The following is a 24,918-nucleotide window of genomic DNA, read 5'->3' on the forward strand; positions in this document are numbered from 1 at the left end:
CTGTATCCACTCCTCTATTGAGGGACATCTGGGTTGTTTCCAGGTTCTGGCTATTATAAATAAGGCTGTAGCAAGTTCTTTTAAGTTCCTGTTTTGTATGTGTGATTGTGTTGGATCCTGAAACATAAATGAAGACACTGGACAGTTTCTAGCCTCAGGGAAAGATTTTTTTTCCCCTGAGAATGTCTTTGAAGAACTTCTGCTAAGAGTTAGAGAATGAGCTTAAATCCATGCAATTTTTGTCTCATAAGCATTAGAAATCAAGTTCCATTAGCACTGATGCTGAGTGCGGCTGCACAGATTTGAAATCCCACCTTGGGGAGTCAGAAAAAGGAAGATGTCGGGGTGGTTGCTGGCCAGCAAGTATGGCCTCCTTGGTGAGCTCCAGACCGATATATCTTGGCCTCAAAGGAGGCAGACAGCATTCTTGAGGCTGATTTTACTCCAGCTTCTATGTTCATACACACACATAAACATGCACACACACACACAGTTCTACAAATACTTAAACATACATACACATGTATGTTTGCACATATACACACTCATACAAAATGGCCTCTACTGTTTATCCTCTATCAAGTTTTCCTGTGTTCATGGCAACTGCATGAAATGTTCCTTTCAAAATTTCCTCCACCTGCATCACATTTTTTTCCAGAAATAATAAAGACATCATTTTAACATTAGGTTTTAAGTTAGCATTAAAAAAAGGAAGGAATGGTTTTCCTTATAATGGTTTCATAAGTACATGTGTGTGTGTTTGTGTGTGTGTACATGTGTTCATGTGTTCAAGTGTACATGTACTCTCTGTTCTTATTCAGCCTCCTTCCCCACTGCTCCCAAAACTTGGCCATAGTGGAAGATGGGAACAAATGAGACACCATAATGAAACTCACCACTTTGTATACTAACCTAAAAATTAATTTAAAAAAACTTGAGCATGGATAAACTTTTCATGAAAAGTTATTTGTGTTTTGTACATCTTCTTTACAGTTGACTTCATAAAATCATAATCTAGGTGTACTGATACCTAGAGAATAATTGTCCAACACAAAGGATTTTGTTTGTTTATTGTTTTGAGACAGGGCCTTGCAATATTGCCCAGGCTGACCTTGAACTTGAATTTACAGTCCTTTCCTAAAATCTCCAGAGTATAGTGATTCATAGGCCTGTACCACCCAGTCCCGCAAATGATAATTCTTTTATTATTATTTTAAAAGTCACTATTAGGATTATATTTATAGTTATTTACAGTACTGAGTGTTTACCTCTGTCTTTTGTACATGGTTAGTAGGATCCTGTACTGTTCTTTCTTTTCATAGCCATGTATGGCCCTCAGATATTTTGCTTTAGCCCTCAATTTTGTGAATAATTTCCACAAGATAAGTTTAGAATACATTCATTAATTTTCAAAAGTGACTCCTTAAAAGTAACATGATGACATTAAGAGTAACAGTTTACAAGTGTTTGGGAAGAATACTATCAAAATGAGCCATACACACTCGGAATTAAAGCTCTCCCAAGGGAGGAGAAAGCCACACTGTACATAGAGCTACTCATTCGCACACAAGGGCGCCCAGGGGCTCTTTTCCTGAAAAATCTCAAAAGTGAATTGATCTGGTAGCAAATTGGCTCATGTTCCTTGGCCAAAAAATGTTTGAAAATCATTCAATTATAAAAGTTGCAGTTTATTATAGAAATAAATAATGTGATTTTAAAAATAAAGTTTAGGATTTCATATTGTATTTTAAGAGATGAAGTATTAATATAACACAGAAATATAGCCACCTAACCCACTTACAATTACTGCTCATTCATGATAAAGTCTTGTTCTACATTCATATTTTAATTTTTCCCTTATAATATTAATATTTTTATTAGAATCAATGTTTCTTGTACATATCATATCTGAATTCTTCATATAAACAAAACAATGATTATTAATTCAATCAGCAATGGTGGGCAATCCAATTGTTAATTGAATTACTTGACTGATTTAATAATTATTACTTCAATCAGCAATGCGGTTCCTTGTGTATCATCATTTATGTGTAAGCTTCATTGTAAGCAAAACAGTTTCATTATGATGTAAATAATTAAATAAACCAGTAACTTAATAAATAAATAAATGAATGTTAAACTGGCCTACTCTGGAAAGGATGACACCTCATTCTATGCAGATGAAGTTTTCTGAACAGGTGATTTGTAAAATGAGAAAATTGAATAATAATGAATGGTACAAGATGAATTTCTGCTTCAAAACATCTTACCTTGTGCTGGTGAGTGTCCAGGAGTCTATGAAGCACAGTAATAGAATTCCTGAAGTAAAGTGTGGTGATTAGAACATTGATCCTGTGAGACAGTGTAGAAAAAAAATAAGTGTGGAGAAATGCACTTTCATCTTTTGTTTTTAATTTTGTTTTAATTGGCCTTTCACCAAATGAATTTATCACAGAATTATTTTCCTCATAAATTAAGAGCCCTCACAATGCCCCTCGGGAGAATTCTGGTCTAAGACTGATAGGAAATAAGGACCACTAATTAGTGAGCCTCCTCAAGTAATCTTTGCTTCTTTGGGACAAAAATTAGATTTAGGTCATACATATTATATGGCCTTCTTTAATAAGTTATAAAGAGTCATTGAATTAAAATGGCCTTGCCTTTAATATTGTTGTTTGTACAATACAAGGTCCTTGTAACTCCAGGCCCTGAGAGTAATTCTTCATCATAGAGAATCCACAGGCCCCTACATGGTTTTAGACAAGTGGCAATTAAGTTATGGTATTTCAACTCTTGAGAATGTTTCTTAGGGTGCTTCTTTGCTATTCTGTAATCATTTGTAATACTTTAAACTCCAGCTGGACCCAAGTAAAGGCTTCTAACTGTGTTCAGTTCCAGGTCAGTCAGCTTGCTTAGTGTAGCATTAGAAAGGATTCTTAAAAAATTTTCAGGTTGTTTTAAAAATATGTAAGGTGCAAAAGGAGCTTAGGACTTTAAAAGGTCATTGGCCCTTTATGCTTCTTTTAAGCATAAACCAAGCTTAAGATCTCTGGTGACTTTAAGGACAGCTGGACACCCAGGCCTCATCTAGGAACCCCAAGTCCCAGTGAGGGACTTGTCTTAACCAGGTCAAACAGCTCCCTCATGGCACCCAAGGTTAGCCTCTAGTTTCCATGTACATACAAGTGTAATACACACATGCACACACACACACACACACACACACACACACACACACACACACACACACACACAGTCTGATAAGAAATTGGTATATATGAGACAGGCTATGTTCTTTTCTCTTTTCCTTTGGGAACAGTGTTTTTTTGGAAATTTTTTGTTATGTTTACTGCTTGTGTGCTTGATGTACTCTTGTGCATCTTTCTAGAACAATCATAGATAAAAGATGACTTCTTTAGATTATGGGTTTTTATATATGTAGGATTATGGTTAGTGTGGGGATGAATATAGACTTTTTGTAGGTACTTATAGATGTTTTTTGCTTTTTAGTGATAGGACTCAATTCCACAGATGGGGTCTGTAGATAGTTTTCTCAGACTACCTATAGGGATGAAATGAGAGTTTTGGTTGGATCTCGCTGAAAGATCATGTTATATAGGATTAAGTTTGATGATAGTATCTTAGTTTTTCAACTGAAGTAAAATGGATTACCTCAAGTCTCTGAAGCCTTTCTTCTAAATCCATGTAAGGAAAGTAATCTTGTTCACATGAATTCATCAACTCCCGACTCAGTTTCTGACTGATACTCTTCATGGTTTCTGCTAAAATTTCTGTGCTTACTGTAGTGAGTAGTACAAATTTGCTAATAATTAATCCTTCTAAATACATTTTAAGAAATAGAATTAGTACAAGAAAGATCCTTTGAATCCTTAACCATATAGCCAGACATACCATCTGGTGAGCCCTTTCTAAAACTAAAGCAACAAATTGAAATTAAAGGTGCCTGTGAGGGGTTATTCTCCCTACTCCTAAATGTCTCCTGTTTTCTGCTGTCATTAAACAGTGGTGTGATTTGACTAGCACTGCAGCTATGAGGAAAAGCATCAAACTTTGTTTAAGCTGTATTTATACGAATAAACTGTATATCCCATACTTATTCCGACAAGAGGAACTTTTAAACATGGCCTCATGGACTAATTAGCTACTCATTGATCTGTTTCTTTTTAATGATACAAAATAGAGTACATAACAGTTTGAGGAGTTCTTTCAATGTTTTCCATATATATATTATATTTATAATGTTTATATATAATATACATATGTATATATATTTTGTGTTTTTCAAGACAGGGTTTCTCTGTATAGCTCTCTGGCTGTCCTGGGACTCACTCTGTAGACCAGGCTGGCCTCGGACTCAGAAATCCGCCTGCCTCTGCCTCCCAAGTGCTGGGATTAAAGGCCTGTGCCACCACTGCCTTGCTTCCTTTTATATTTTAAATTTCACAGTTATAAAGAAAGCTGAATACCAGGGAAAATTCCCAATTTTCTTCATGTGCTTGAGAATTATTAGTTTGCCAAAAGTCTACATTTGTGGACCCTCTTTTAACTCTTCACCTCTCCTCTTTCCCTCTTTCCTCAAAAATATTATCTTAAGTTAAGAGTGTGGCAGATATTTATTCTTATATTGTTCAGAATTACCTCAAATTAAAAGGTATCTATATTATAGCTACAGTTCAATTTAAACAGACATTAAGTAGCACTGGGTTATGGGTATTATTACCATTTTGCCCCAGATTGCCCCATTGATATTCCTTATAGTCAAGTAAAATGTTGATCAAATAATAGCTTCATTGGACCTTTTACACTCTTCTACACTGTATTATTTCTGAGGCTTTTTTTGGAAATGTATTGACAATCTATTTTGTAGAATGTCCTTTGAATTTCTCTGATGTTTCCAGATGATCAGAGTTAAAATTTGATAGACTGAAAAAAGCTACAATTATATAAGTTGTCAATTTCAGTTTATAACTGAGTCAATCTAATCATTTGTCTTAATTACATCGAAGATAATATTTATCTCTCGCTTCTTGGAAGAAATAATTCTCCTAGGAGATCTTTTAGTTATTTATTTTTTTACTGGATATTTATGTATTTATATTTCAAATATATCCCTTTTCCTGATTTCCCACCCCCAGAAACTCCCTATCCCATCCCCCTCCTCCTGCTTCTATGAGGGTGTGCCCCCACCCACCCACCCACTCCTGCCTTCCTGCCCTTGCATTCCTCTACACTGAGGCATTGAGCCTTTTCAAGACCAAGAGCCTCTTCTCCCATTGATGACTGACAAGGCCATCATCTGCTACATATATGGCTGGAGCCGTGGGTCCCTCCATGTGTTCTCCTTGGTTGGTAGTTTAGACACTGGTAGCTTTGGTTGGTTGATATTGTTGTTCTTCCTACAGGGTTGCAAATCCCTTTAGCTACTTCAGTCCTTTCTGTAACTCCTCCACTGGGGACCCCATGATCAGTGAGCATCCCCCTCTGTACATGTCAGGCTCTGGCAGAACCATTTCTTAATGAGCAAACTTGCTTAAATTGCAAAGCATCTTTTTTAATTTCATGGTGTATAACATCAAAAAGATAGTTCTAATACGTTCCAAAGAAATCATTAAATTGTCCAACAGTGTCTGTCTTCTCCTCCCAGTCAGCCCTGCATGCTCACAGAAGGAAAGACACCCATCTCTATCCTTAGAAGAACTCAGATTCTTATCACAGATAACAGAGTCCTTTGTGAAGCTGGAAAACAACGTTCGGGAGCTGTTTGAAGAAACGCTTTCATTGCTTAAGATGCCCAGGTGTTCTCCAGGTACTGTGCTTTTCAGTTAAGCATGCATGGACATTTATTTCTCTGACTGCACTCTCCCACCTTAAATCTGTACCTTATTTGAAAGTAGTATGTTGTGAAGTTGTTTAGATTAATATTTAGCATGGCGTACAGTTATTTATTTATTTTTTTGTACTTTGAGAGTCCTTAATTCTAATGGCCAAAAACATCCTAAATATGTTTTGGATAATTGTCCTTGACTAAAATCATACACCCCCCCCCCCCGGCGCTCAAAGAACCACAGCCTGACCTGTGAAAGGCAGACTGGGTGATGTAGCCCCCATGGTTCTGCTGCCAACCAGCCAGCTGACCATGCTCAGCAGTGTTTCTATTCTTCTGAGCCTTAGCTCTCTCATCCTCACAGTAGACGTTCATGAGTACAATGACTTTCTCTTTATTTTGGGGGCCAGATACTTCAGAATCCAACGTGTAAAATGGAGTTGTAAAAATTACATAGCTTAGTGTACTAAGTCATACATAAGATATTTAAAGAATATAATAACCAATCAATAAGTGTGAGTTATTACAAATACTAACTGTAATTTTATATCTTGTTCTAAGTTAATTGGAACAAAATCTCTTTGAAGAATGTTTTACCTTGTAGGTTGAAGAAATGGTTCTGACAATAGCAGTACAACTCAAAGGGAATGGTCAAGGTATATTTTTTTGTGGTCATATGTATGTCTGTAAGGGCTTTCATTTTATTCTTAAAGATGTACAAAGTTCTTCACGTATGGCATGCTGAGGGAATGGCTACATCTTCAAAACAAATTGAGGAAAACAGGAATTAAGTAGCTAAATTTTCTAACATGTAAACCACAATCTAAGAAAAAGAACCCTCTAGCCTCTTTCTGTGTGGAGTTTTATATTTCTTCATTTACTTTGGTTTAGGAATTAGAAAAAGACAGTGGGATTGACATTTGTTTTGTATTGAGCATAGTTAAATGGCTTTCTGCCTTTCAGGTTAACATTAGGTAGCAGTGCTATAAAGTAATACAGATCATTGTGTTTGTTCATTTTCTATTGCTGTAACAAAATATGTGAGCCCGGATAATTTAGAAAGGAAGAAGGCTTATTTGCCTCATAGTTTTCGATAAAGACTAAAGTATACGGTGCTGACTCAAAGGGTGATGCTGCCAGGTCCCACCCAGGGCATTGTCCTTGTTCAATGACCCCAGGAGTCAGACTTGTAACATATGAACTCTCTTGTAGTGCATGACCCAGTTACACCTAAGCTATAACCATCCCTTTACCAAACTGTAGCTTGTCATAAAAAAAGAGGGGGTGGAGTACAGACTTGTGATGCTAGCAATAATATAAGACAGAAAATGCTTTAAGCAAAAGATAAACAGGAAATGTAGACTTAATTAGGTGATAATGAGAACACTATCTAGTTATCTAAATGGAGCTGATTTGGGTTCAGAGAATCTTGAGCTCTAAGACTTCTAAATTATTGGGGATATGTTAAGGCCTCAACGAATTGGTACAACCTACTGGTCCTCATCCATCATGCCCAGCCAAGGTAATGCTTTCTCACATACCTTATACAATTCATTTCAGATGATAAAGAGAGTAAACTTCAGATTGCTGGGGTCTCTCTGCTTCAGTCATCTCCTTTTCATCCTATTTCAGCCCAGCTTACTATGTATCGGTTATGAGAGAGAGCTTTGTCTTCCTTAAGTGCACTATGACTAAGATGGTTAAAGCAGTAACTGAAACAACCAAGAATTGAAGGAAAGATGTTACCTGTTAATTTTAAGAAAAAGGAAGGCTGATTCCACTGTATTGGATTAGGACTGAGCCTTGCTGAGGCTTGCAGATGCTGTACACTCAGGAGCAGGTATTGCAATTGTTATGTGAAATCAAAAAACAAAAAATCTGTAATTACATCATAATACAGTCATTGCTCTATTGGTCACCAAATGCTGTATGACTGATAGAAAAAACTTTATATTATGTTAACAATAGTATATATTAAAACCATATTTTGAGGTATCAAATTCAATATTCAGAAATAATTTTTGGCTGATGGTTATAAGAAAAGTTTCAGTAATAGAACATCTCTTTGACATATGTATCTTTTAATTTTTCAAAATATTTTTATGTTCCAAAAATATTTTTAACAATGCCCAAATGCTTAAAATAATTTTGGCCTTCAGAATATATTTAATACATCTTTGTGGAATGAATGAATGAGTCTAATGTAATAAAATTTCTTTAATTCAGCCAGGCAGTGGTGGCGCATGCTGTTAATCCCAGCCCTTGGGAGGCAGGGACAGTTGGATTTCTGAGTTCAAGGCCTTCCTGGTCTACAGAGTGAGTTCCAGGACAGCCAGGGCTACACAGAGAAACCCTGTCTTGAAAAAAAAATTCTTTAATTCATTCTACTTTTACTTCATATTGATGACCTAGAAATGCTATTAAAGAATAATCTAAAATTCCCATGATATCTATGATCCCACCCTCTCCTACATATAATTCCAATTAACAGTATTTGCTGGAATCAAAAAGTTAATTGCATTTATTTAATGTGTGTGTGTGTGTGTGTGTGTGTGTGTGTGTGTGTGTGTGTTTGTATGAACAAACAGAGGTAGGAAAACAACCTTCAGGAATTGGTTCTCTCTTTCCACCATGTGAGTTCCAGGGATTGAATTCAGATTGTCAGGCTTGGCAATGAACACCCTCACCTTCCAAGTTCTATGATGGGCTCCTGTGATACATGCATTCTTTGATGTTGAAATTCATGGGCTTTAGTTTTAGTCTTGGTTGTGTTTTGTGCAAGAACACCAAGATTGATTTGATCCTATGCAACTTTATATAAATGGCTGTAAAGGATAATCTCGAAAGAAATTGTTGGGGGGGAAACTTGTATCTTTGAGTTTGTCAGTGTTAATCAGTTTGTATCAAAAGAATTGGGTTCTCAAGTCAGGAGAGAAAAGATACCCTAAGCTGAGTGATGATAGAAAGCAAAGGGTACTTAGTTGTACATGTTTTGCTAGAAACTCTTTTTTAGGAGATGACAAAGGGAAAACAGATCAAGCCATGTGGCTTGTTCATTGGAGCATACTTTGCGAGCTTCAAAAAGTGTTTCAATCCAAACAGTCTGAAAAAACAAAGGTTTTTCACCATTGCCCAGATGTTTTGAAAACATCCAGGTGTTTGACATCACATTAAATAAATAAATAAATAAATAAATAAATAGGCCAATCATTTTACTTTCTACTTTAATGTTTACTGTTGTTACAGACTTAGCCAAATTGATAGTTCTCTTGGTAATCTGAATGTGAACAAGAGATTTTGTAGATACAAGAGAAATTTTTTATGACAAATAAAACATTAGTTATTATTTTATTTGCTTTTGTTTGGTGAGATTTGCTGGTTTTCTGATTCGTCATTTAGAAAGTGATAGAACATTGTCTGTCTGTATATCAGTGCGGTATACTGTGTCTTTTATGTGATGGTATTTTATGGGTTTGGTTTGGCGGCATTTCTGATGCTCCTTCAGAATTAAGTAGTTCTCGGGGCAGTTCCTCAATTTTTCCAAAGGTGGCATCTGAGATTTATCTAAACCAGGAGGCTTCTTGGTCCTCGTTTCTCTTTAGTCCCAGCAACGACAAAGCGCAATGGCTGTTTCAATTGGATGTGAGAAGAACACTTAGGGTTTGCTCAGAAGAATCAAAGATTTCAGATCTTCTGAAAGATTGTTTGTACTCTTAGGGGGTCTTAAGAGGGGTCAAATGGCTTCTAAGAGTTCCTTAGCTAGATGGTTAAGGGATTGTATTAGGGAGGCGTATGTAGTTAAGGTAAAGAGGCTCCTAGGGCTTCTAAAGCTCATTACTCTAGGACTTTAGCTGTTTCTTGGGCAGAGAGGTCGAAGGCTTCCACATTGGAAATTTGCAAGGTGGCCACCTGGGCTTTTCTTCATACTTTGTTATGGTATTATCTCTTGGATGTAGTCTCTTCTACAGATTCAGCTTTTGGTGGGAGGTTGCTTGTGAGCCAGAAAAGAGCAGTGAAGAAAAGAAAGACTTGCACTTCCCACTTAGAGCTGCCAACAAGGCAAGTTGCTTTGAAGTGCACACAATGGGAACCTACGAAGACCAATTTGGGTGTGAAAGTGGATGTCACAGGGAAGTACTGCCAACCTCCAGTCCCTGTGAAAGAAAGCAAAGCGGCAGTGTGCAAACTAGCCAGAAGTGTAAAGTGAACCACAGAGAACACGGTAGGGGAAGCTGGTGAGCAGCTGGCACTCTTGTGACCCTCTGTGCTCTTCTGAGGTTCGCAATCTAGGCATATGTTTGGAGCGGCCGCTGTTGATTTCATGCAAATAACTATGTTTTCAAGTGGTGAGCCAAAAGTAGACATGAAGCGCATACAATATTTTTAATATATATTAAGTAGGTACAATAATTCCCCAGTTGTTCAAAGAACTCGTGGAATTTTATTTTGCCAAGTTTTGAGATAGACCAGTTGAATTACAAAGAAATATAAAAATATTGCAATGTTGTTTCCATGAAATATTTTATTAGCATTTACCCAGTGTTATGAATTCTGCCTGAAAATGACCCTGCATACTTTTGCACTTAAAGTTAAGCTTCTTAAAGGTCTTTTAATTTGGGGGTATTATATTTTAAAGATTAATATAAGTACTGGAAAGTTACTCAATCTAGAGTTATGTACCAGCAAAAATAAATAAAAGGCTTAGGAACATTATATTTTTCTTACTTGTCTTGAAGATAACAGATGGTCTCTACTGTCTGAGCACTTTGTTTATTAAATAAATGTAATGTATTCTAGAGTTAATGTTAAATACAAGACAGTGAACTTTTTTCCTAAGACTTAAACTGCAGCTCAACAATGGCAGATAATTATTTCCAGAAACAGATATGCAAAGATTATACTACAAGGTATTGTTATTCTTCCAGGGTAAAGAACTCTTAAAATAAGCTAGTTTTATTGGCTTCTGTGGAGTATTCAGACAAATTGGTTTTGAATAGTACTGTATATCCACACCATAACGTTTTTGAGCAAACCAAAGGATATATACTCAAGATGAAATTGCATCTTTTTTTCTGCTTGTCTACTTGTACTTGAAACAACTACATTTACATATGATCCTATATTAAAATACCAAACTCTTATCATCCTATACAAAGGTTCTGTTCGTTAACAAATAAGAAAATTCACTAACATTTCTGAGCAAAGAGAAGGAAACAAATTCATAATCATTGACTATAAAAGAACCAACTAGGACTAGAACAGTGGCTTAAACATTAAGAGCACTGGTTCCTCTTCCAGAAGACGTCAACACAGTTCCTAGCACCCACTATGAGCAGGTCAAAACAGCTAGCAACTCCAGTTCCAGGGAATCCACTGCCCTCTTCTGTATTTGGCAGGCCCTGCATGCGTGTGATACACATACGTTCACTCTGGAACACATCACACACACACACACACACACACACACACACACACACACACACACATACATGCACACACAAAATGAAAGAATAAATCTTAAGGGAGAAAAAGAGTCAACCATTATAGATGTAATTAACATATACAGGTTAAAGCAGGTTAAAATTAACTATGTGGAAGAACTACACACACAGTAGATGCATATATATAAACTTATAGATATATGGATACATAAGGAATATATTCAGTAAGATGTAGATCAATGCCAGTATTAGACTGATTTAGGTATATACAAGAAACAGAGCTGCTATAAGTGTACAACTTGATAAAAATCTATATGTCAATCATATTCATGTTTGGAAAGCACATGATGAAGTGTTTTCCATCGTTACATGTAATTTAATTAGATTTTCACTGATAAACATTTAAGTGTTCTATACTTCGTTTGTTACCATGAGGTTATGGCAAATATAAGTGTCTTATACCTGCACTACTCTAGCTGGAAGGTAAGTTTCTTAAGTGCAATTGTTAATTAAATGGGCATGTTCACAAGAAGATGAAAAGCCACAAACTAAAAATAAGAATTGCAATATACATGTATGATAATGGATTCATATCCAAATATACAAAGAGCCTTTAAAATTCAACAAGACAACAAGCAACCTGATTTTAAAATACATCAAAAAACTGAACAGACATCTCACCAAAGATGACAGATGGTAACTGACTAAGCATATGAAAAGATTCAACAAAATAGTACATCACCATGGTAACGCATATTAAAACAAGATATTACTATATACCTATTAGAACAGCTAAAATATCACTTTCTGTCATAAATGTAGCATGAAAGTAACTTTATTATTGCTGCTAGGAGTGTGAAATGACACAGCATCTTTGCTAGTTAGTTTGACGCTAGCTAGATCATAGTCTTACCATATGATCTAGGATTACACTTCCAGGTGTCTATCCAAATGAGTTGAAAACTTATGTCCATACAAAAGCCTGCCTATGAATGTTTATGGCAACTTTATTCATAATTGCCAGAATTTGAAAGCAATTAAGAAGTTCTTCAGTAGGTGAGTCGATAAACAATCTATGGTATATCAATACAATAGAATATTATTCATCAATAAAAAGATTATCAAGGCATGAAATGATATGGAGGAACCAAGCATGCTTATTGCCAAGTAAAAGAAGGTAATCTAAAAAGATTATATACTGTGTAATTCCAACTATATAGCACTATGGAAAGACAAAACTATAAACATTGAAATGATCTGCATTGACAGGAAATACAGGAAGAAATGGTGCATAGATAATAGAGGGAGAGCTTTAGGGCAGTGAGACCATTCCATTTGACACATTAGTAGTAATGACATGAAGTTACATGTCCACAGAATTATTAGCATAAAGGCTAAATCCTAAGGGAAACTGAACATATATAATAATGTCTTAGTTCATCAGCTGCAACAGATATACAATATCATTGCAAGATATTGAACTTAGGAGAACTTGGGGATGGAGAGATAGCTTAGTAGTTAAAAGTATTTTCTGCTCTTGGAGAGATCCAATATGTCCTTCAAGGGCAGGCCTTGGTCACCTTTCTTCCACTAGGACTCATCTATTAACCAATCTACCACATTCTAATGGCTCCAGAAGCTAGAAACCAAGGCTTGCTGGTCATTTGGGGACACTTACCCAAACAGAAATGGAGGTGTGAGTACTTAAATAGGCATCTCTTTAGCATTCAGGGTACACAAGTGTTGAAATTAACTTTTTCATCAGAACAAAATATGTTTCTTTCTGGGGAACTCTGTTCTTTAGAAAATATTAATAATTAAATTCATAGAACCACATTAAGGAGGAAATCACCTCCTATCTACTAAATGAATTTATTGGTCTGATCTCTACTGAAAAAACTATCAATGTGGTATGCTTAGAAAATACAGAAAAACTAATCATTAAAATCCCTTAAAGGCTATAGAAAACTGGTATTGTAGTAAGTAATTTATCATCCTATGCTAACTCCAAGCCACACATAGCTAGGTTCTAAATTATTCATTTAATCAAACTATGATTAATGCAATCTTGATGTTAAAGTGGAACAATTTCTTCCTTTCTTTATTTACTACATTTTGAAGGTCTCTTCTCCCACCATGGGAAAGAGTGAGTTTCTTCATTATAAAATGGAACATTGTAAAAAATAGTTCCATTTTAAGAGTTAGTGATTATGTCATGTCTTTCTCAGTGTTTGTTTTTTTTTAAATTAACCAATGTAATTGCTAAGAACATACCTTTTCTCTTGATAGACTGCTATTTTTCTTTGCATTTTGTTCTTTAATGATGATATTGATGATGATGGTTTATGTATTTCTGTGTACGTACATGTGTGCATGTTTTTATGTACAGGTAGAGGCTACAAGTCAACATTGAGTGTCTCAGCTTCTCTCCGACTTATTTAATTTTTGCATTTGTGTTATACTTTTTATATATCTCTGTGTGTGTTTCTGAGTGTATATGGGCATGAGTGAGCCACAGAACTCATGAGATAAGATATAAAGCACAACTTTCAGGAGTTCATTCTCTCTGTGATGTAAGGTTATGGGGAGCAAACTTTGGTCATCAGGCAGGGGCCTTTACTTGCTATACCATCTTGCAGGCCCACCAGATTATTTGTTCGTGACAGCCACTGAATCTGTAACTATACAATTCAGCTACACTGAGACAAGTGTCAGTGTACATTTGTGTACATTTATATGCATGTGTGCCAAGTAGTAGTATAATTAGCATATACATTTCATTAATTTGTATATTGAAAGGACTCTGTATCTTGTATATGTCAACATATATCTTACTGACTATATTCCCTATGTATCCACTTATGTGTACATATCTACTGTGTATGTGCTTTTCTATATAATTAATGTGTGAATCATATCTATAATAGTTCATTTTAAATAAGATTTATTTGTTTAATATGTATGTGTGTATGACAGAGTATATGTATGTGCATCACATGTGTGCAGTGCCTCGGATGCATGCAGACTAATAACCAGAGAGAGCATCACATCCCTGGAACTAGATTTAGAGGCATTTTTGAACTGCCTGAAGTAGGTGCTGGGAACAGAAGAACCTGGGTCTTTTGGAAGAGCATTAAGTGTTGTTAATGACTTAGCCATCTTTATAACCCTATTTTTCTTTTTTTCTCTCTCTCTTTCTCTCTCTGTCTCTTTCTTTCTGTCTTTCATTTTAATTATTGCCTTTGTGTTTGTTTCCTTCTCTTTCCTTAGGAATACTGGAGAAATCTAATAGGGCAGTCATGGTAGAGAAGAATATAGCAAATGAAAACAATACTCCAGCAGAGCCATTATTACCAGTAAAAGAGGTGAGACATTTCATTTACATATAATATTATTATCTTTCTGTGGGTCTATTGTGAATCAAAGTATCCATGTTTTCTCTTTTCCTCAAAATACTCTTAACTGAAATTTCCTTGAAGTTTTAGGAAATCCAGAAAATTCTAGAAATCCAGAAAAATCCAGAAATATTATTGTCAAGTAACTAAACAACAGATGTTGATAAGAATGTTGGGAAAATCATCCTTATACACGATTGGTGGGAATGTTAGTTAGGTCAACCACAATAGAGATCAGTGTGAAGTTGCCTCTAAAAAGTCAAAAGGTAAATGTACCCACATGAGCTTCCGGTGCCATTTTGTGCTATACACAAGAAGGAGTATAAGACATCACTGAGACAGGGGAAGGAGGGTTGGAGGTAAGGAGGAAGGCAGAGAGCACTACTTACTTATCTTCATTCTGTCTCCATTAACAGGAGGCAAATTATAGAGTCATCCTAAGCATTTACCAGTTGGATGGGTGGATCAAAACAATGTGTTATATATACAATATGTTTATTCATTCATAAAACAAAATTATGCATATTCATTGTAGATACATAGTTGTTGGAATGTAAGAAAATGAAGACAGTAGGCTGAAACCACATAACTTTTGACCTGATCTTTGTTCGTTTACTCTATTTGCATGGAATGAGTTATCATACCAAATGAGTAAGGAAGATTCAGAAAGACAAATTGATATTTTCTCTCAAAGGATGGATTCTATACTAGACAAGACTAGTGAGTGAAGTGAGGTGGAAAAGAGAGGATGAGGGACAGTGGACATGATTCAGACACCGTGGGTAAGGCTGTGAGGATCTCGTGATAGAGTCCATTAATGCATGCAAGTGATACCAGCTAACAAGCTAAAAACACTATCTGCAGAAGCAAAGTTGGGTCATTGTTCTCTTGCACATTCAAGTTCATGGAAAGCTATAAAAACAGGACTCAAGACATTCTTGTTCCCATATTGGCTCAGGACCTGTATGTTGAGAATGTAAACCACAGATAATTCTTGAGAAGAGATAATCATGTCTACCAGGCTGTCTTGCTTTCTGGATTGTAGTAATATCTGCATAATTAAAAGGATTTATAAAATATTGGAATGCAGAAATTTCAGAAGGAGATCGTAATTTCCTGCCCCTCACCTGTGTGAGCTCCTGGCAGTGTTGTAACTCTTTGTGTTTCTCTCTGGCCACACCACATTCTGCAAGCAACTGCAGTCCCACTTGGCAGTTGTGCCTTCCTTTGACTTCTGATGACAGGCTTTGTCTCGGAAAGCACACTACCTTTTCTTTGCTTTTGCCATCCTAGGAGTGATTGAGATTCCCGGCCAAGTTGTGCTCCACAGTCTCTGCTGAGCCACACCAATATTCCTTCACCCGAAGTGCTGTTAGTTACCTTCCCATCACTGTAACAACATACCTGACAGAGGAACTTAATCAAGGAAGGAAAAAATGTGCTTGCTTTACGGTTTCAGATTCCATCCTGTCATGGGTGTAGGAGGAGCATGACACTGGAAGCAGCTCAGTCCATGTCAGCAGCAGCCTGAGGTGGCTGCTCATATCATTATGACAAACTGGAAGCAGAGAGTGGGACAGGAAACATCCCGACTCAGTACAACCTGAAGGCATGTCCTTAGTGACCTACTTGGTCCTACTATCCCCACTTTCTAACATTTCTACAGCCTCCCCAAACAAGAGCACCTTTTGGGTGCATGTGTGCAAACACGCACCTATGGAGCAGTGAGGCTCTTCCTACTACTGCCACCCTCTAAGAAACGTCCTCACGTTGCAATGACCACAACCATAAAATTATTTTGTGGCTACTTCATAACTGTAATTGTGCTACTGTTATGAATTTTGGTGTACATACCTGATATGCAGCCCCGAAAGGGTACCAAGCCACAGGTTGAGAACCACTGATAGAACATATAACCATAATAGTTATCAATAAATAACTTCCTTTTGAAATTCTTTGAGTGGTTTCTGCTTTCTCACTTAATCGTTAGAAAGACACAGTATAAATATTTTAAAAGACCAGCATCTGTGTAGTTTATAACAGTTCCCTGTCTCAGAAAGCTTCAACAACAGAGCATCAATAAACTCAGCATGAATCTAGCATTAGGTAATAGAAGATAAGATTTAGTAATTCTTAACTGTTGTGCCCTGAAGAGAAAGGCTCTCAGTTCTTCCTTGTTTTCTTGGATTAACTAACAAATGTTCTTTACTTTAAGTGGAATAATGTATGTGATGCCAAATATCAGATAAGAAGAGAAGAACTAAGCAATCTTTCATGAAAACAAATAGACTTTTAGAAGATGGTTTCACTGAATAGAGGTTTTCAGTTTTCTTTATAAGAGCAGTGATTTATGTCTTTGTTTCTCATATGTGGAAGGAGAATTCATGTAGAAGAGCAGATTACAGTCAGATATCAATTATCTCAGGAAAACATAGCCCTCTGCACAAGCAGAGGAAAAGATGGAGAATGTGACTCTAGCCACAGCCATCAGTTTCAAATTTTACCAAACATATTCTTTAAGTGTATGAGAGATTTTAATGAATATTTGTGCTTCAATAAAGGAGCACGAAAAGAAACTAGGGTCTTCGTTTGTTTCTTTTTATTTTTATAGAGGTGGTTTCCTTAAACATTTTGTCATAAATAAGTCCCAATGAGCTACTGTTATGTCACAAGCTGTAATTTTTCTATCTCTAATGACCTAAGTTTGATGCCTGCATTCCAGATAGAAGAAAAGATCAGATTCCTGAAAGTTGTCCTCTGGCCTTCACATATAAACAAGGAGATTAAGTTATTGGCTAATTGTACTCAAATATAATTGAGAGATTGCTTTCTGCTCTATGTTGATAAAGGATCAAATAATATTTAGACAAGAAAGTTTAGTTACATTTTAACTATAGTAAAACAAGATCTGTTATTTTGACTTCCAAGTTATAGACTCATGAGCTATATATAAGCCACACTTATTATTTTCTATAGTTGTAAAAAATGTTTTAAAATTGTGTTGTATTAGATGTACATATAACAAATTGGGCTAATGATTTTGATCTCCGTAATTCATAGGTTGATTCTCACTCATTATTGTATATGTGTACATGTTCATGCGTGTGAGTGCAAGTGAAGATGCATACATGCCAGGATTATGGTGGAGGTCAGAGGGCAATGTTCAGGAATATGTTCTTTTCTTGGACTTTGGCATCAAGCTGAGATCCTCAGGTTTGCGTAACAAGGCCCTTCGCCATCTCTCAAGTCCTGACCTCAGCACTCTTAGACTGAAAGGTGCCATAGAAACCATCTAGTTCATCTAAAATCTCTAATATCAAGAAAAAACAAAAATTTAGTTAGGGATATAGGGCACAGGATCTACCTTAAAATTATTTTTGTTAATTTTACTATGTATGTATGTGAGTATGGGAGTGTTATGTATACATGTGTGCAGGTGCCAGAGAAAGCCAGAAAGCAAGGCACCGGATTGCTAGGAGTGGAGTTAAATGAGGTTTGAAGTCGCCTGACGTGTGTTGGGAACAGAACTCTGGTCCTCTGCAAGAACATTCAAGCACTGCTAACTGCTGAGCCATTTATTTAGTCCTGAGCCCATAGTCTTCTATAGCTGGAGTAGGTAACAAGTTACTACAAACCAGGTACACTAAGACAGAGCTTGATTTTTAAACATAGACTTAATCTGCTTACTGTGTATAGCTATAGAACTCTAGAGTGCAGTAGGGAGTTTGGAAGACATTTACATTGACAGATATATTTCCACATGTGACCAAAACTTAAAACAAAATTGAACCAAGTGTACCAATTCATTTTTGTCAATTTCACATAAGCTATTCCGTGAGGAGGGTTATTTAACTGAAGGACCCTGTAGGTGAGTCTGTGAGGTATTTTCTTGGTTGATTTTTGATGTTGGAGGACCCATCCCATTGTGGGCAGTGCCAACTCTGTTCCTAGATTGAACATAGCTGAGCTGAGCAAGCTATGGAGAACAAGACAGTAAGGAACACCCCTTCATGGCTCCTGCTTATGTTCCTGTCTCCAGCTTCTTCTCAGATTTTCTTCAATGATTAACTAGGATTGGTATGTGTAGGCCAAATAAACCTTTCATCTCTAAGTTGCATTTTCTCATAGTATATTATCACAGTAACAAAAGCCAATTCGGACGTCAAATTATGTCATTCATTTTTTGTTTGTGTTGTTTTAAGCAAGAGAAACAACATGAAGTTCAGTGGATAGACAGGTCTCCAGGTAGGGTAGAAAAATTATGATCAAACTATATTTGATAGAAACTGTAAAAGAGAAAATAGAGTCAAAAGAAGAAAAGAAATACTGTGTGAAAGAGCTGCATATGAAAATGGACTATAAAATCAAAATATATCATAAACCACTAAAGAAGAATAATTGTGGTGCCAGTGATGGTCTTTCCACATACAAGGCAATGCAGACCACTTTACGTCCTCATTGCTTGGTGCAAAACTAGTAGTGACTACCCCTTTGTGGATGGAGGGAATGAATAAAATTCTAAGCAAGTTAGAATCTAGAAAGATTCAATGTATGTTTTCTCAGAGAAACATATTTTTGCTGTTTTCCTTTTTATCTTATCTGGAATCCAGAGATTAAAAAAGAAATCAAAGATTGAATATTAAATGCTAACTTATGTTGCAATTCTTGTTAATAGTAAACTATAAAAAGGCTATAAAAATCTAATCTAGAATTTATTAAATGTGTTGAATTTCAAGGTTGTTTTATGTGATAGGCTGTAACTGTAGCTTTCAGCTCATGTTAAAGATAGTTTTATTGAACTATACTTAAAAGATTAAATTTTGAAAAAAGTAGTTGATTAAATTCACGAAGAATTAAAGTGAAATGTCAGTATATTGCTGTGTGTAAAGAATGCACATGTTTTTGTATATTGCTTCATTCACAAGGTAATATTCTTCAGGTTGTAAGAATGGTTTTCAGATACCTTTATTCAATATGTTGAATGAAAGTACTAATTTTATATCTATAACTACTGAAAAACTTGCTCCTGTGCTAAATGAATGTGATTTTACATACATTTATATTTCAGGCTACTTTATTAGAGTTTGGCTGGAGAAATGCATTTAAAGAAGTATCTCTTGCCATAGCACATTGCATATCCACAGCCATTGAAGATTTTTCCACCCAAGTTCTCCAACAGGAACAAACTGAAAGGACCTCATCTGCGAACTACACTATAAACCTTGTAAATGTCCCACAAGTTTGGCCAGAAGGTCACATATTTCCAGGGGAGGAACAACCAAAGAGAGTGGCCAAGGTAAGTATCAGATGGGATCTCTTCAGATCGCTGCCACCTACCACGGCATCACATCATATTGATTCTCTTCCTTTTGAGGAAGACTGTAAAAGCAGCCTATGTGGAAAGCACATGGTGCCCCGTCCACGGTTGATTTTCTTCTCTACTGCCTATCGTCCAGAACTACCAAAAGAACCTGTGTCTCTGTTTCTTCTGAAGCAACCTAAAAGGGGGTCTCAGTGAGCTGTCAGAGCTGGAATGACTGAGGAGACGTTTGAGAGGTAAAAGGGAGCCAACTTGTGTTACAGTGAGCTTTAAAAATCTTTCCACCCGACCCCTGTATCTCCTCCCATGAGTATTTTGTTGCCCCTTCTAAGAAGGACCAAAGTATCCACACCTTGGTCTTCCTTCTTCTTGAGCTTCATGTGGTTTGTGAATTGTATCTTGGGTGTTCCCAGCTTCTGGGCTAATATCCACTTATCAGTGAGTGTATACCATGTGTGTTCTTGATTGGGTTACCTCACTTGGGATGATATTTTCTAGTTCCATCAATTTGCCTTAGAATTTTATAAATTTATTGTTTTTAATACCTGAGCAGTACTCCATTGTGTAAATGTACCATATTTTCTGTATCCGTTCCTCTGTTGAGGGACATCTGGGCTTTTCTAGCTTCTGGCTATTATAAATATGGATGCTATGAACATAGTGGAGCATGTGTCCTTATTACATCTTGGAGCATTTTCTGGGTGTATGCCCAGGAGAGGTATGTCTGGATCCTCAGATAGTAGTAGTACTATATCCAATTTTCTGAGGAACCACCAAACTGATTTCCAGAGTGGTTGTACCAGCTTGCAATCCCACCAGTAATGGAGGAGTGTTCCTCTTTCTCCACATCCTTGCCAGCATCTGCTGTCACCTGAGTTTTTTATCCTAGCCATTCTGACTGGTGTGAGGTGGAATCTCAGGGTCATTTTGATTTGCATTTCCCTGACGACTAAGGATGTTGAACATTTCTTTAGGTGCTTCTCAGCCATTTGATATTCGTCAGCTGAGAATTCTTTGTTTAGCTCTGTACCCCAGTTTTTATTATATGTAGGTACACTATAGCTGTCTTCAGACACACCAGAAGACGGCATCAGATCTCATTATGGATGGTTGTGAGCCACCATGTGGTTGCTGAGATTTGAACGCAGGACCTCTGGACGAGCAATCATTGCTCTTAACTGCTGAGCCATCTCTCCAGCCCAAAATCTTTTCTTTATTTTATTTTTATTTATTTTTTGGCTTTTTTTGAGACAGGGTTTCTCTGTATAGCTCTGGCTGTCTTGGAACTCACTCTGTAGACCAGGCTGGCCTCAAACTTAGAAATCTACCTGCCTCTGCCTCCCAAGTGCTGGGATTAAACGTGTGCACCACCACTGCCCTGTACCCCATTTTTAATATGGTTATTTGGTTCTCTGGAGTCTAACTTGAGTTCTTTGAGAAAATATGGAGCAGAGACTTAATGAAAGGACATCTAGAGACTGCCCCCACCTGGGGATCCATCCTATATACAATCACCAAACCCAGACACTATTGTGGATGCCAACAAGTGCTTGCTGACAGAAGCTTGATATAGTTGTCTCCTGAGAGGCTCTGCCAGTGCCTGACAAATACAGAAGTGGATGCTCTCAGACAAGCATTGGACTGAGCACAGGGTCCCTAATGGAGGAGCTAGAGAAAAGACCCAAGGATCTGAAGGGGTTTGCAGCCCCATAGGAGGAACAACAATATGAAAAAACCAGAGTTCCCAGGGAGTAAATCACCAACCAAAGATTACACATGGAGGGATCCATGACTCCGTCTGCATATGTAGCAGAGTATGGCCTTGTTGGTCATCAATGGAAGGAGAGGCCCTTGGTCCTGTGAAGTCTGGATGCCCCAGTGTTAGAAGAATGCCAGGACCAGGAAGCAGGAGTGGGTGGGTTGGTGAGCAGGTGGAGGGGAGGGAGGATAGGAGATTTTTGGAGGGGAAATCCTGAAAGGGGATAACATTTGAAATGTAAATGAAGAAAATATCTGATAAAAAAAATATTTCCACCTGAATGACTATCCTACCCTGTTTTGAAAGTCATGAGAACATGCGGAGGAGATGTAAAGAGGTTCAGTACAGATACTCTGCAGTAAACCCACTGTAAACTCAGCAGTCTGAGACTCTATATAAACCTTTCTGGGGAGCCCTCCTGACTCGAGGCAAGATGGTGCCTTCAGCCCCTCACCCATCATAGAGACCAGATACATATTAAATAGCAGAAAACAGACACAACACTTCTGAAATATGCTGACTCCTTAGCCATAAAAAGAGATTGCATGATATTTGTTCCTGTTGCTTCTGAACTATTTAGGCCAAACTGATATTCTGTATATTGTTTTGTAAAATATGTTTGTTTATATGTGGAAATTTAGTAGAAGGAAATTAGGTGAAATTCAAAAGTAATGTGAAGTTAATATCAAGAGTACATTTATTTTGAGTTCTGTTGATTACGCATAAAAGTATTGTCACGTAAAGCTGGCTCGTGAGCCTTTCATAATGTCTGTCTGGTGAGCATAAGGTTTGAAGGTTATATATAGAGAGACATCATTTTGGTATTTTCTTATTTGACATGAAACATTTAACTTTCTACAACTGAAAAATTGATTGTTATAAAGCTGCGTCATTATATTTATGTTTGATGCCAAATTCATTATTTAAGAATTTGGCTCCATTGTATATAAATTACACGGTGCTGTCAGAATACAAATAACTCTGCGCCACATTTATTTCTCCCTAGTTTTGTTCTGACATCATGGAAAAGCTTGATACAATGCTTCCACTGGCTCTGGCATGCCGAGATGATTCTCCTCAGGAAATTAGAGGGAACCTGGTGGAGGCCTGCTGTAAAGTGGCAACAGCTGTCCTGGAAAGACTGCAGGAGCGAGGAAAGGAGGTTCCTTCCAGAGTGCCTCTGAAGAACCTGCACATCATCCTGTCCTCCGCAGCGTACATCTTGCAACGGTTCACTCACTACGATAATCTGATGAAGGAGACAACTAAGAAGTGAGTGTCTTTAAATGAAGCTGATGTTCATGCTTCAAGAAACACACACTCTTCGGGCTTCACAGAATGTAAATGTTGACAATCACTGAGGAGCAGTGATTGTTTTCATCTTTCTCTGTTAGGAAATGCTTAAAAGGTCAAATATGGGTCATGTTGAACAAATGTGTAGATACTAACAAAGGCAATCTCTACTAGAGACATGCACAAAAGTGCACACAGTGTTCGGCATGGTTTCATGCCAAGACTGCATTTTACCCTGCCCTTTTCCTAATGCACATTAAACTGACCACATAGAAAAGGAAGATCAAACTTGTTTCTGTCCTGTAATAAACATTCGTTAAATAGTCACTTTTTGCTTTTGCTTCCCATCCAACAGGCTGGTAGGAACTGCCAGAGTGAATAAATGCATTTCAATCCATCGTTGTGCCTAGTGTAAACATATTGCAGGACATCTATTTAGTAATAAACTATCCATAATATTTGAAGAGGAAGCATCTGCCAATCTTAATTCTCATGCACTAGTAGTCTAAAAATACAATATGTTTTCTGTATAGAGATAAAAATTGCCATGGGTGCTATCAAGTAGTCTTTTTGGTTACACATGAATTTTGTAAATCCTAGTATGGCTCCTTGAAATGAGCATGTGGACTTGGAAGTCCAGTGCAGTCCCAGAATCTATTCTATATTCTTTATTCAGCCTTCATAGCCTCTTTAGCTATGAAAGACAGAAGTGTGATATAAATAGCCGAAGATAAAAGTGAAATAAATTTGGCTCAGTGTAGGATACAGTTATGTTATTTCTTTAATTCTCATAAGTCGTCAGATGTTGTGATTCATACTTGAATTTATAAACAAAATATGGCAGAAATCACTTCATTTCAGTAGACTATTCTACAACAGTTTATAAGATAATTGACATCTACAAAATTACAATTTTTAAAAAATAAAGAGAGTGTGTATGAGATGTGTGATAGCTTTAGAACAGTTCATTCTGACAAGTGTATGTTGTTCTCCAGTAATAATGATAACCTAATGCCTAAATAATGCATTGATCTCTAATAATAGGCTTACAAAGAATACTTTTAGTTTTGAATGATGTATTGACAATACAGTTTGTCTCCAGTTGAAGTGCATATTTGTAGAACAGCAGATGTACATTTCAAAGGACTTGCAAAACAAAGACAGGCTCCCCCCACCCACTTTTTCTTTTTGGAAAGTGAATGTGGATACAGTCTTCAGCTTTGGGAGGAAATGAATGATTGATATCTAATAATGAAAACCATTTGTAGTGCTGGGGGTTGTTACCTCCTACTGCACAGGCCTTAAATCTCTGTCTCTTTGATCATTCCCTCTGAACAGACCCATATTCCTGGTGCCTGTCCAGCGCTATCAGGAATTCATCAACACTGTACAGTTTCAGGTTACGGACTACTGCGTCAGAGTTTGTGCTACAAGCATTTTACAGGATGCTGAGAGCCACCACTGGGATGACTACAAAGCTTTTTATGAGGTGTGAAGTTAAGTTTACTATTCATCCTTTTTACACAAATATGTTTTACTGCCTACCTGCTTTCTAGCTAATGAGAAGCATGAGCTCCATGTTACTAAAACACGAAGCCTGTTAGGATAATATTTTTTAAATATTGAATTTGTACTTAGGAAAAACACGGTCTTTAGAAACCTGAAATAAATTAGACATCAGAAGTCCCCTTCTGCTTAAAAGTAAAAATAACTTAATTTGAGTTGCAGGATTGCAGCACTGTCTGAACCGGGGTATAATGAGATTCAATGACAACTCAGAGATAACAAGAGCTGGCTGGATCCCTTTGTGTTTTTTCCAAAGCTACCAGCTATACATGTCCTTACACCTTTCCTTGGTGTGTATT

The 24,918-nt window shown here is 36.9% G+C and overlaps 1 protein-coding gene across 14 annotated transcripts in view; it reads left to right on the forward strand.

Annotated features, from left to right (window-relative positions):
- Positions 1–24,918, forward strand: part of Kiaa0825 (KIAA0825 ortholog) — a 422,279-nt gene that overhangs the window by 105,945 nt on the left and 291,416 nt on the right. For all 14 annotated transcript variants that reach the window (XR_004115610.1, XM_031359885.1, XM_031359884.1 and 11 more), the window contains 5 exons: positions 5,666–5,827; positions 14,557–14,651; positions 19,750–19,977; positions 22,767–23,032; positions 24,392–24,542. Coding sequence is in view for 13 of the 14 variants with exons in the window: in XM_031359885.1 (XP_031215745.1) it covers positions 5,666–5,827; positions 14,557–14,651; positions 19,750–19,977; positions 22,767–23,032; positions 24,392–24,542 (902 nt within the window). In the remaining variant the exon portion in view is untranslated. The remainder of the gene's footprint in view (positions 1–5,665; positions 5,828–14,556; positions 14,652–19,749; positions 19,978–22,766; positions 23,033–24,391; positions 24,543–24,918) is intronic.

The sequence above is a fragment of the Mastomys coucha genome, unplaced genomic scaffold (assembly GCF_008632895.1).
Source record: "Mastomys coucha isolate ucsf_1 unplaced genomic scaffold, UCSF_Mcou_1 pScaffold8, whole genome shotgun sequence".
NCBI classification, from domain to species: Eukaryota; Metazoa; Chordata; class Mammalia; order Rodentia; family Muridae; genus Mastomys; species Mastomys coucha.